A 12,677-nucleotide genomic window follows, 5' to 3' on the forward strand; every position below is an offset into this window, starting at 1 on the left:
TCTTTTCCTAAAATTTCTCTAAAAGATTTTCAACCTTGGATTTTAGTATAATTTTGCATTCCAGCCCCCCCCCCCAGGAGGATGTTGACTAATATTAGAATCATCCTGGGATACATGACTGAGTTATGAAGTATATGAATCAGTTCTCAAAAGGAAACCAAAAACCCAATAGAAGAGAAAAAAATAAAATTCTGGATCAACATCTTATGTGTATAAAACCATGAGTAAAAAAAAACCATAACAGGACCTTGAATCAACAGCAAGACCAAATTAAAATGATTTATGTCCTATAAGCCTACAGGACAATTGCAACAAAATTGCACTTACCCATCAGCAGCCAGGACTACAAAAAATTGCCATACTACAAAAGAGAAGGGACTAGATTTTAAGGTAAAAGGGAAGTGTGATTACATGGTCTGATTTTACCTTCAATATCAGGGATAGGGGAGCCAAAATGAAAGCCAGACCAAGGTACTTGTAGGAATCTGGCATGGGGAAGTCCAGCATTTGGATTTGTCAAACAGCACTTCCTCAAACCTCAAAACAAGTCCTTTGTCTTGGCACAGATACTCATCAGTCCCCAGGGATTATTGGTCTTCTTGACCTTGTTAGTCTCCTTGACCTTGTATTTCCTTACACTATGCAGTGGCTCTTTTATGATCCCTTCCTCTGAAATCAGACACAATCATTAAAGTCCCATAATACTTAACAATCAGTGGCAGGTTTCCATAGTCTATAAAGCTTTTGGGTATGCATTGGTATTAGGGATAATAGATATTGTAAACTTATCCTTCAAAATCAAAAATATTAATACTGATTTCATGTACTCAAGTACAAAAAATAGGAAGAAAGAGAAAAAATCAAATACCCTATTGTAAATATAAAGAAAAACAATAATAAAAAATTCAGGAATTCGTATTGCACATCCCATTTGACAATGAGTCAGCAAAACAAAGGCATAACAAAAGATTTCTCACTCAAAAGTGAGCTCTATTTCCCCTCTTAACTTGGCCATGATCCACAGTGTGAGTGTACTTTTTTTTTAACAGAACATATAGTTCATAGCTAAAACATAGTAACTGAAAGTAATATTGTGTAACAAAACATTTTAGATCAAATTTCTCTCTCCATTGTGTCAGATTTTTTTTTTTAACATCATCTTCAGTGACATGGAGGTCAAATACCACTGAGTATAGATAAACCCTCAGAGAAAGGAAGTTAAAGAACCAAAGAACCAATGAAACAGGAAACTGATTCCATGGACACTGCCTCCCTGGGCGGCCCAGGAAAATTAAGAAACTATGATTGGTTCCCAAGATGTGACATGTGAGAGTTAGTGGGTGGAGAAAAGAGCTTATAAAGTCAGACCAGGAGCCTGTCTGGGTCTTTTGGTGGAGCAAGGAGAGAGGAAGGAACCCTTATTGGAGTTTAGCTACAGACTCATCATGGTGGCCGATAGATTAGAAAGCTAAGTATCTCTCTACTTCTTTCCTACCTTTCCCTCTCTTTACTACTACTACTATTACTTTGATTTAATAAAGTTATTAAGCTGCTGTCAGTCTCATAATTTAATTATTACACCATCTGATTTTTTTTTAATATTTAAGTGATTAAAATAAACTTGGAAGAGTACTAGAATAAAAAGGGAGATTATTGTTTTTATAGAAAAAGATTCTCTATAGTAATTGTACCAGAAATTGATTATATCCAAACAACATGGGGCTTCATCAGATAGCCCAACACAATTGCCATAAAATTACTTTATTGCATTTATACTTTTTATATGAATACTGTAATAATAACATTAATAAATGTGATAATAAGGAGGATATTGTTGTATATCTTTGCTAGATATTCACACAAAGTATCCATAGTTTCCCTCTTTAGGGCTCAGTGCACAAACTGATCTGTAGATCCTTCTTACAAAAATTATAACTTTTATTATGGAATAAAGGTTTGAGGATAATAAGGATATATAAAAGGTTCCTTAACACTAAAGAAAGCTAAATAAATCCAACCCCCCACTTTTGTCACAAAAGGAATTTCTTCTTGGTCTCAGGAATTCAACTTAGCTACCCTATGGCTCCTTAACTCTTACTACAATCCCCAAACTATCTATGATAAGCTAACTAAATTCTTATTTATCTATTATTTAAAGTTGTCTCCAGATTAATGAAGATAGTGAGCCAAACTGACTAAGCTCACTAAAGCTATGTGTGGCTCTAGACTAGGTTTCCCTCAGAGTTTAAGGCAAACAAGGTCTTCTGGCATTTCTTCTTCCAAACAAAAGTTGTCACAGCAGCAGGTATAAACAAGTCTTCTTCCTGGTGTTTTCCATAGTTTCCCACTCTAAGATATTTTCAAGTGTTTCTCTTCCTTTCACTTAAGAAGCAGGACTATGGTCAGAAAGAGAAAGCAGAGCACCTAATCTATCACAGACAAGGATTAACCCTCTCAGAACTCTTCCCGCCCTTCCCTCTTTAAGTTCCAAGCCTTGCACAAAATTCTTTCTGCCTCAGCCACTCTCCAGCCTCTGAGACAACTTTCCAGATTCCTTAGCTTATCAAAACCTTATCAACATATATTCCTAATTTCATCTCTATAATACCCACATTAAAAATTTATAGTTAACAAGCTTGGCTGAATCTTTTGTATCCAGTAGGCAATTAAAAGCAAATGCTTTTTCTGAAAGTCTTTAAAACTATGAAATATTTTACACTAAAGCTTTGCTACCACTTTTCCTCATAACATAAATTTGGGCAAGTAGGTACCCCCAAATTACACTCCATCTATGGTAATTTGTTTCAGGGAATAGAAGTTTATTCGGGAGAAATTTGCCTATGATATTGCTCTGTAACACCATATGAATGTGTATTCCTTGAGGTCAAGTATTGGTTCACTTTCATCCTTGTACACATGAAGCCTGGTATCTAGTAGGTGCTTAATAAATATTGATTGATTGAACAGCATTTTAGCAAAAAGTTCTTATGTTATTTATATAGTAACTTTTTAAATAACATTAAGTAAGTGAGACATAAAGAACTGATTATAATAAGTTTCTAGAGTATTTGCCAAAAAGAAAAAACATTTAGTGTTTTTTCTCATTCCAATCCTTAGGACTGAGATATTTTCCTTCCCTACCCTATCCTTCAGGAAAATTAGCAATATGATTCTTTTACCTTATAAAAGCTTAAGACACATTCCATGTTCTATATTTGTCATACATGACTTCAAAAGCCATCCATACTTTTCCATTAAGGTACAAAACATCATTTTCCTTTCCTGACATCATTGTTTTAATTTCCTTATGTTTAGTTTTGAAGATGTTATTTTTTGATTTAGATTCATCCTTCTAAAATCATTTAAACATATTTTAGTTATCTTTTTTCTTTTGAGTTTGTTTTGTTTTGTTTTTTCCTCCATTTTGGTTTTTATTTTGTGTTTTAACATTCCATGTGCATCCACCATTTCTTCCTGACAGTGACCTACCACAGGATCTTTGTCCTCTGTACAGGCCTGGAGAGTGGGAGGACCTGGCTTCTGAGAAGGATATAAATCCATTCAGTAAATTCAAATCTCTCAATAAGGAAAAAAGGCAGCAGAATGGAGAAACCACTACTTCCCTCATTTCCAACTCAGCCAATCCAATGGAGAAGTCAACAGATTACAAAATTAAGCCTTTTGACAATTCCATTCTAAGGGAATCAGAGACCTTGGGTTCTAAGGAGGAACCTAACAAGTTGGCTATGATGACTGCTAACATTAAGAAAACCTCCAAGACAAAAATGGTATCTGATTCTAAAACCAAAGAAAACTCCCTTTTAGGAGAAGATGATGACTTTGTTGATCTGGAAGAACTTTCCTCCCAAACTGAGAGTGGAGATGACAAAAAAGAAACTCCAAGGGAGTGCCTTTCTCTTGACCAAGAAGAGTCTCAAAAGGCCAGATCACAAGGAACCAGTTCCAGTTTAGAAATACTAAACCAGCCAGCACTGGATCTTTCAAGAACAGAGTATGATACTGAGCTGAAGGGTGCTCTAGATTTAGAAACTTGTGAGAAACAAGATATGGGGCCTGAAGGGAATAAGCAAGCCATTTCTCCTCAAAATGAGGTAGAATCAATTTTGAACATTCATGAAGATCTAGATAAAGTTAAACTTATCGAATTCTACCTTAATAAAAATAAGGAAGAATCACAGTTAATTGAAAACTTAGAAAAGTCAGAAATTAGTGATGGCAAAAGCAATCTTCCCTTAGGCATAGATATTACTCTTAGTAGTTCAGTTCCTCAAGCAGATGACAGCAAGAAGCCAGGTAAAGGCTCTGAAAAAGAATCATTTTCATTGAAAATGGATCCTTCTACAGAAGAGAGGGTTGTTAAAGAATCTCTGGATGCTTCACTGGAATCCTCTCTGGACAAGAGCTGCCAAGGTGCACAGGTGGATAGTAAATCAGAAATCAGATTGTGGCTGTTAAAAAGAATTCAGGTACCCATTGAAGGTAGGTTGTGTGTGTATGTTTTTAGTTAATTTTTCAAATGCTACAATACATGGCAACAATACTGTCAATATTGAAAGAGTTCATTATATCTAATAGATCATGTTATCTCTTAGAGTTAAGAAATGGGTTTATATATTGATGCTGGATTTAAAACATATATTACGGGGCAGCTGGGTAGCTCAGTGGATTGAGAGTCAGGCCTAGAGACGGGAGATCCTAGGTTCAAATCCGGCCTCTGACACTTCCCAGCTGTGTGACTCTGGGCAAGTCACTTAACCCCCATTACCCACCCTTACCACTCTTCCACCAAAGAGCCAATACACAGAAGTTAAGGGTCTTAAAAAAATAAATAAATAAAACATATATTACTAGGATAGAAGGAAACCATTGATGATGGGTGGAAGTTGGAGAGGGGCAGAGAAATGGAAAGAGAATTTGTTTTTGAACTTTTAAGGAACTTTGGCTGATTAGTTTGGATCTTTAAAGTACGTGAAATGGTTTTCTAAAATCTTTAAATTCTGCAGTACAAAAAGGCAATGTAAAATATTTCAGTGAACTGTCCCATCTCTAATAGTTACTACCTATGTTGCCTTGTGGTAGCTACTCACCTCCCTGGACCTCAGTTTCTTCATCTATAAAATGAAAAGGTCATATTAGATGGTCTATCAGGTCCCTTCTAGCTCTGTACTTGGGATCCTATTATCTTCTGAGGTAGACCATAATATCACCATTTTATTGAATAGCCCGTAAACACTTATTAAGTTTCTGCCATATGCATAAATTTATTATATTGATGTCCTAAGGGTTTGTAGGAAGAAGCTAGTTTGAGTTTCAGAAATGAGGAGTTTCATAGAGGAATTTGTATTTTAGTGCTAACAGAATGTCCCTTCACACTGATCTGGCCTGTGCAATTAAATTATTGGTAGTCTCTATTTTGTAAAAGAAGACTTTTTAAGTCATATTGCACAACCAATGTCTACTGATTCTTTAAATATTTATTATTTTACTGAGGCTATAAAACTGAATTGTCGTTATATAGAGAATGTAGATTTTTTTAAAAATTTGTTTAACCTGGTTCAGATATGCTTCCATCAAAAGAAGAGAAGAGCAAGACACCACCAATGTTTCTATGTATCAAAGTGGGAAAACCCATGAGAAAATCCTTTGCTACCCATATCACAACTATGGTACAACAGTATGGCAAGAGAAGAAAGCAGCCAGAGTACTGGTTTGCAGTTCCTCGAGAAAGGTAAGTTGATAACAATGTAAAATTAGAAATGTATCTTGTATATTTTTATTAGCATGGCTCTTGAATAAGGCTTGAAAAATTCTTTATTTCCATTTAATTTTGTTTAGAAGAACTTTCTCTTAAGAGCGAGTTAATTTGTGTTAAAGATTTTCTTTTTAGTCTAACAGATAAAATTCCTATTAATTCTGATTGTAGATAAAAACATATAGGAGAAAAACTTCAGATAGGGTGGAATGGTGATGGCAATATCTGTCAATAGTACAGATGTATAAAAATTTTCCAGGAATACTATTTGTTTAAAACAAATGGAAAAAAATAATATTTTGTTGTGTGAATAACATCATATATTTGCCATTTCCAATTATATTATTTCCAGATTTAAAGTTTTTCTTTAATTTCTAGAAATTGTAATGGTTCCAAAAAGCATTGGATTTAGAGTCTGAGAATCTGTCCAAATCATGGCTCTGTTGTTTGCTCCTTGAAAACTTTGGGCAAGTCTCTTAACCTGGTTTTCAGTTTCATGGGAGCTAGACCAAATGTCTTCTAAGGCACCTTTTTGGTCTATATCTAATTATCCAAGTTATTCAGAACCTTTTATAATTTTGGAAAGATATAGGTACTGGTTCCAGCTCTGCCATACCTCTCTCAGACCTTAGGCAAATCACTTCACATAGCTGTTGGCTTCAGTTTTCCCTTTTGCTATTGGCACTAGATGGAAGATTCTGCCCAGCTCTGAAATTATGTGTGTGTGTGTGTGTGTGTGTGTGTGTGTGTGTATGAAGAGGGAGATATGTGACACATATCTTGCCTCTGGGTAAGAAAACACCATTATAATCCTGAAAAGAATAATTTCTAGAAAATATTTAAGCAGTAATTTGGCATAAATATCAATGAATATAGCTGTTTTATCCAGAGGTGCTTATCTATCCCTTCTTTTCAGTTCTTGTCCATGTTCTTCAATGAATCCCCTAAAATTTGTTCACTAGACAGAGGTTTTTCTCTAGGTCTGCTTCATTTTCATGAGAGTAAATCTAGAATATCTCTTGCCCCCCACCTCTTGCTTCATAAGTGGGTCTCCTCCCACTTTAACTATTCCTCATATTATCTTCATAAATGTCATTTCTGTAAGGATTTTATAAAATTTAAAGAACACGTCCATAGATATATGCTAAGTTGTGCCTTGAAAGAAAGTAATATTGTGAATTTTTTTTCCCTATAGAGGATGCTGAGAATTTTGTCTGATAGAATTAAATGACAGAGTGTATTGTATTAAACAAAAGATGTGTATTGAACATGTCTTTAAGAATGAAAGTATTCTTAAAACAGATTAAATAATTGAAGGTATTTTTCTATTTTGCACCACCATGGTAAAAAAAATTGATTATAGATTAGCCATGTAATAATTTTTCAAGTCATTAGACCTCTATATCCCCTCTCTCTGCTTCCTCAATCTTAATTCACTAACAGAATAATAAAATCACAAGATCTTAAAGCACTTGAGAGCACAAAGAGTCCAACCCATAGACAAAATAGAATACATCTGCCTAAAGCAGATTCATTCATAGCAATTTTGTCATTTTTATAGTAGAAACTATTGGAAAGGAAAGAAAATGACCTTTCCTATGGTAATGTGTTGAAATTTTAGACGAGACCTAAAGTCTAGGGTTAAGAAAGAATTCCCTATAAATTAGATACATGATCAGATTCATTTCAGTAGTCATCTACAGTTTGTCCTGGAAAACTCTAAGGATTTATTTTTTACTATAGCACTGAAGAACACCCAAGAAATAAAACTGGATCTTGTTTTGCCCTGGTAGGTTGTCAGAAAGTCTATTTTGTCTATATGTCATTCAAAAATGCATTTTAAACTAAATAGAATGAGTTTTCAAAAAAGATACAATTTAAGAACAAATTATTTTAATATTCTTGATCCTATAGTATAGGTCAAAGAGACAACACAATAGGTAACATACATGAATTGCTATATGGCCAGATTCCTTGCTTTCACTAACAGAATTCTGTCTCCCCCAACCATACTCCTCAAAAAAATACCTGCTACCTAGAATACTGTTTATACCACCATATACTCATTGCCCTGACTTAGCCACTCTGACTAGAAAAGTGATGCAGAAAAAGGAGAGGAGAGACCTTGTTTTCTCATTCAATACTAGAACTTGGAATGAATTTTGCCATAGAAATGCATCATAAAAACTTATTATTATTAGTCTTTATTGTACTATTAGGTTTTAATTTAGCTTCAAGGGTTAAACGGGTTTATTCAGACTCTTCTGGGGTCCTTACCATCATTTTGAACCTTGTTGCTATGGAAAATTCATGCGGGGTTCTAAATAACCAATTTTAACTTGTAAAGTAAAATCTATTTTACATGTTAGGGGCTGCCTACAAGATTCAATGCTTGCTAAAGTCACTTGCAGTAATAGTTGCAGAATAATTCCAGTAATATGACATGATCCATTTACCTGTAACTATTTCAATGACATTCTTTTTACAAACAAGAAATCTTTCATAGAAGACATCATTCCCACCACCCCCATCTCCCCCACCATCCCCCAATTATTCAGGTGGTTTTTGTGGTCTGTTGAAAATGTGTCATTGGGAGGAATTCCATTATATGGTATTTTATAGTCGGTAACTTATTGATCTTTGATCAACAAATAACCAGACTAATTTAGTTTTCTTCCTCAAACTAATTTTTAATTAATTGATTTGGAATTCTATGTGACTCTCAAAAGCAATCTTTCACCTTTATTTAGTGTAAGACAGTGGAAAAAGTGCTAAACCTGGAGTCAGAGGCCTAGAGTTAAAATACTGGTTCAGGCATTTGCTACCTTACCTATATGGCCTTGAGTAAGTCACTGAGCCTGTATTGGGCTTCAATTTCCTCATCTGTAAAATGAAGAGGGTCACCTCAAAAAGAGTTTCCCCAACTAGAACTTCAGAATCTGTCAATAAAAGTTTTCTTCCAGATCCAGATCTGTGGTTTAATGGCTTAATATCAAAGGAATATACTATTTGTTAATGATTTTGCCATTTGTCTGCTAAGCAAACAGAATTGGCACTTGGCAGGCTCAGGGGACTCCCTTCTGGGGGAAGGAGTTATAGAGTAGTACCTGCCTTAGGGGAAATGTTTAAATATTGGAAGAATCAGGCAAATCTATAGCTGTTTCCTTACTCAGATTCAGACTCAGTGTGGAATAAGAGGGAAGGAAAAAAAACTTTTATTCTTAGCATATATAGTTTGATGTGCTGGGTGCTTTGAACTGTTAAATTACTGTAAGCTAGTCAGTTTATCTTTCCATCAAAGTAAATTCCCATATTCTCTTTTGACTCCCACTTGATATTCCCACAACTTTTGTTTGCTTTCCTACTCCAGATTTGAGGTTGTCTAGAAATATGTGACCTTTGTGCCTGATACTCAGTAAGCTCTTGTTGCCTGCCTCTATTTGTAATTGTAGCTGCATGCTGGGAGAGTTGAACAAAGTAGTCACCCTATCTACTGGACTCTATATTTCCTCTAGGATATGATGTCACTTTTCAATTTAAACATTATTTTAAAAATATTTTATTTTTTCCTCAATTACATGAAAAAACAATGTTTTAAACTTTGGGCTTTTTTTTAAAGTTTTGAGCCAAATTTTTACCCTCCCTTCTTCCCTTTGCTCCCCGTTCCCTGCTATGGCAGGTGATCTGATATAAATCTTATATGTGTAATAGTGTGAAACATCTTTCCATAAATTTTTATTTATAATTTTTTTTTTTAGAAAAATTTTCCATAGTTCATGTTCTTACTTTCCCCTCCTTCCACTCCTCCTAGCCCCCCCAACCCCGTAGCTGATGTACGTTTCCACTGGTTTTTATATGTTTCATATATCAAGACCTATTTCCATTATTGATAGTTGCACTGGAGCGGTCGTTTCGAGTCTATATCCCCAATCATGTCCACGTCAACCCATGTGTTCAAGCAGTTGTTTTTCTTCTGTGTTTCCTCTCCTGTAGTTCTTCCTCTGAATGTGGGTAGCATCTTTACCATAAATCCCTCAGAATTATCCTGGGTCATTGTATTGCTGCTGGTACAGAAGTCCATTACATTCGATTTTACCACAGTATATCAGTCTCTGTGTACAATGTTCTTCTGGCTCTGCTCCTTTCGCTCTGCATCAATTCCTGGAGGTCTTTCCAGTGAAACATCTTTCCATAGTAATCATTTTGTGAAAGAGAATTCAAACAAAGAAAAGAAAAGTGAAGAAATAAAGTGAAATGTAGTATGTCTCTATCTGCATTCAGCTGCCATCAGTTCTTTCTTTGGGAGTGGATAGTGTTTTTCATCATGAATCCTTGAGGATTTTCTTAGATCACTGTATTGCTAAGAATAGCTAAATCATTCATGAATGTCCATTAGATAATATTGCTGTTTCTCGTTCTTTTTCTTGTTACTGTATACAATGTTCTCCTGGTTCCATTCACTTTGCTTTGTTTTCATGTTGGTCTTTCCAGATTAAACAGTATTTATTAAGTACTTACTACTGAGTCAGGCCTAGTAATAGGCTCTGGAATTAGAAAGACTAAACAATTTCTGCCCTCACAAAATTTATTTTTGCTACCTTTGGTTTATTTCTGAAAAATACATGAAATTTCATTCTTCTGTTATACTTTTTTCAAAATTTGTCCTTTTTCTTTCCTTAAGTTTTGCCAAGGCTCTATTATCCATGAATTAGATAGTTCTTCTTTTAGTCTTACGTGTGTCCTGCCACCATCATGAAATAGTATGAGGAGAGAAATAAGAATTGAGAAGGAAAGCCTTCACTTGCCCATCTGTTCCACTTCTTTGCCTTTCATTAAACCTAGCTATTAAGCATTGGTGCTTTTGGTGATATTCAAAATATTTCAGGTCATCACCTTTAAATAATGGAAAGCTTGGAAGTACGATTAGGGTCATTCAACTAGCTAGATTTTTAAGTGCCATTCTTTACATTCCCAGATACACTATGATTGTGATCCTCATATCTCCTTTTAGAGATTTAGTATGAAATGGAAGTTGGCCCTATTCCTCATAAAAATCAAAGCCTCAAAAACCCTCAAAGGGCTCCTGAAAATGGCATTGTACTTTCAAATGAGGCCACAGCCAGTACCTTCTGGAAATTGCCAAGTGTCTCTATCCCCAGACTTTTTTTTTAAGCATAGGAATAGGGACAAGACCTGTAATTTCACTCGTATGGAGAATGCCTAGATAAGGAAACCTTCTACCAATGTAGGTCAGAACCTTCTCTGTACCTTATAGTCTTGAGTAACTTACCACAGGACATACAGCCAGTGTATGTCAAATTTGAACCTAGGTCTTCCTGCCTTCGAGGCTAGTTCTTTATTCATTCCATTCTTCTCTCTATGGCTAAATTAGACATCAAGACAAATTGATACATATGTAATTCAATCTCTATACTTTTTATTTAATTTTTAAAATACATAGAAATGTCTTTTCTCTCTGTCCTATGTCCCCTTTACAATTGTCAAAAAAAATGGGGTATGAAGAGAGGGGGGAGAGAGACTCTTGTAACAAATAAACATAGTCAAGCAAAACGTTCCTGTATTTTTCAAAAAAAGTCCTGAGTCTAACACATCTCCCTTGGGAAATGGGATGTATGTTTCTCTATTGTTCCTCTGAAATCATGACCAATCCTTGCACTGATCAGAGTTTCCTTCTAATTTTCTTTCTTAAAATATCAAGGTTTTTTTATGCTTTTTATTTTTACATTAGACATTTATAGATTACTCTAACTTCATAGGAGATTTAAACAGTTAAGTAAAAATAATACAGTGAACTCAGATGAAAGTGCAAAGAATATTTTATATCTGTAGCAAGCACACACACACACACTCATTCTAATTTTAGCTGCACTTGTTCTGAATGTACAAATCATTACATTTTATATAATAAAAAAATGTTCATTTTATCTTCTGGGATTATTCCCTCTTTCCCTTATTTGGTAACTAATTCTTCCCCTATCCACTGACATCAAAGGTAATTTCATCCTTGATTCTTTAATTTATGACATCACTCAATGCGTAAGTTATGTACCCATTTGGAGTTTGTCATGGTATTCAATGTAATATGGTTTTTTCCCCTAGTTCTTGTCAGAATGCTTTCTAGTTTTTCCAGAAGTTTTTGTCAGATTTTTCTTTCTTACCCCACTAGTTGAGGTCTTTGTGTTTATCAAGGACTAGGCTTCTATGTTTGTTTCTCTATGGCAGGGGTCGGCAACATATGGCTCTTTTGAGGGCCAGATATGGCTCTTTCTGCAGGAGCCATAAAGTCCATTTTTTTTCAGGCGCTGTTACAAGAGCGCACACTGTGAGCACTGTATGGTTCTCACAAAATTACATTTTTAAAAATGTGGCGTTTATGGCTCTCACGGCCAAAAAGGTTGCCAACCCCTGCTCTATGGTATACGTAATCTGATCCTCTAATTGACATGAATCAATATGTGCCAGACACTATGCTGAGCTCTGGTGATACAAAAAGAGGCAAAAGATAGTCCCTGCCCTCAATAAGCTTACAATCTAATAAGGGAACTAGAGTTTAACAAAAGATATAAATGCAAATTTAAGCATCCCTTACATGTCTTAGAAATTGTCCTAACTGGAGGCTTAGACTGATTGTTACTAAACTAATAATTTTCATCTAAAATAAAGTCCCTAAGGCCAAAGAGAAGGGAATCAGATAGGCCTCAAGAGCCATTTTGTTGCTTCATAGGCTTAAAAACAAGCAAGTAATTATAACATGGTGTCAAATATTATACAATATGAATATTATATTACATACTACATATCATATGATATGTAGTATATATATATATATATATATATATATATATATATATATATATATATATATATATATATACTAGAGGTA

General features: G+C 34.8%; 1 protein-coding gene across 1 annotated transcript in view; it reads left to right on the forward strand.

The window, feature by feature from the left end:
* Nucleotides 1–12,677, forward strand: part of NCOA7 (nuclear receptor coactivator 7) — a 239,440-nt gene that overhangs the window by 193,568 nt on the left and 33,195 nt on the right. Inside the window, exons 12-13 of the mRNA XM_044676919.1 lie at nt 3,515–4,500; nt 5,581–5,749. Coding sequence (XP_044532854.1) covers nt 3,515–4,500; nt 5,581–5,749 — 1,155 coding nt within the window. The remainder of the gene's footprint in view (nt 1–3,514; nt 4,501–5,580; nt 5,750–12,677) is intronic.

This window comes from Gracilinanus agilis, chromosome 4 (genome assembly GCF_016433145.1).
Source record: "Gracilinanus agilis isolate LMUSP501 chromosome 4, AgileGrace, whole genome shotgun sequence".
In the NCBI taxonomy this organism is placed as follows: Eukaryota; Metazoa; Chordata; class Mammalia; order Didelphimorphia; family Didelphidae; genus Gracilinanus; species Gracilinanus agilis.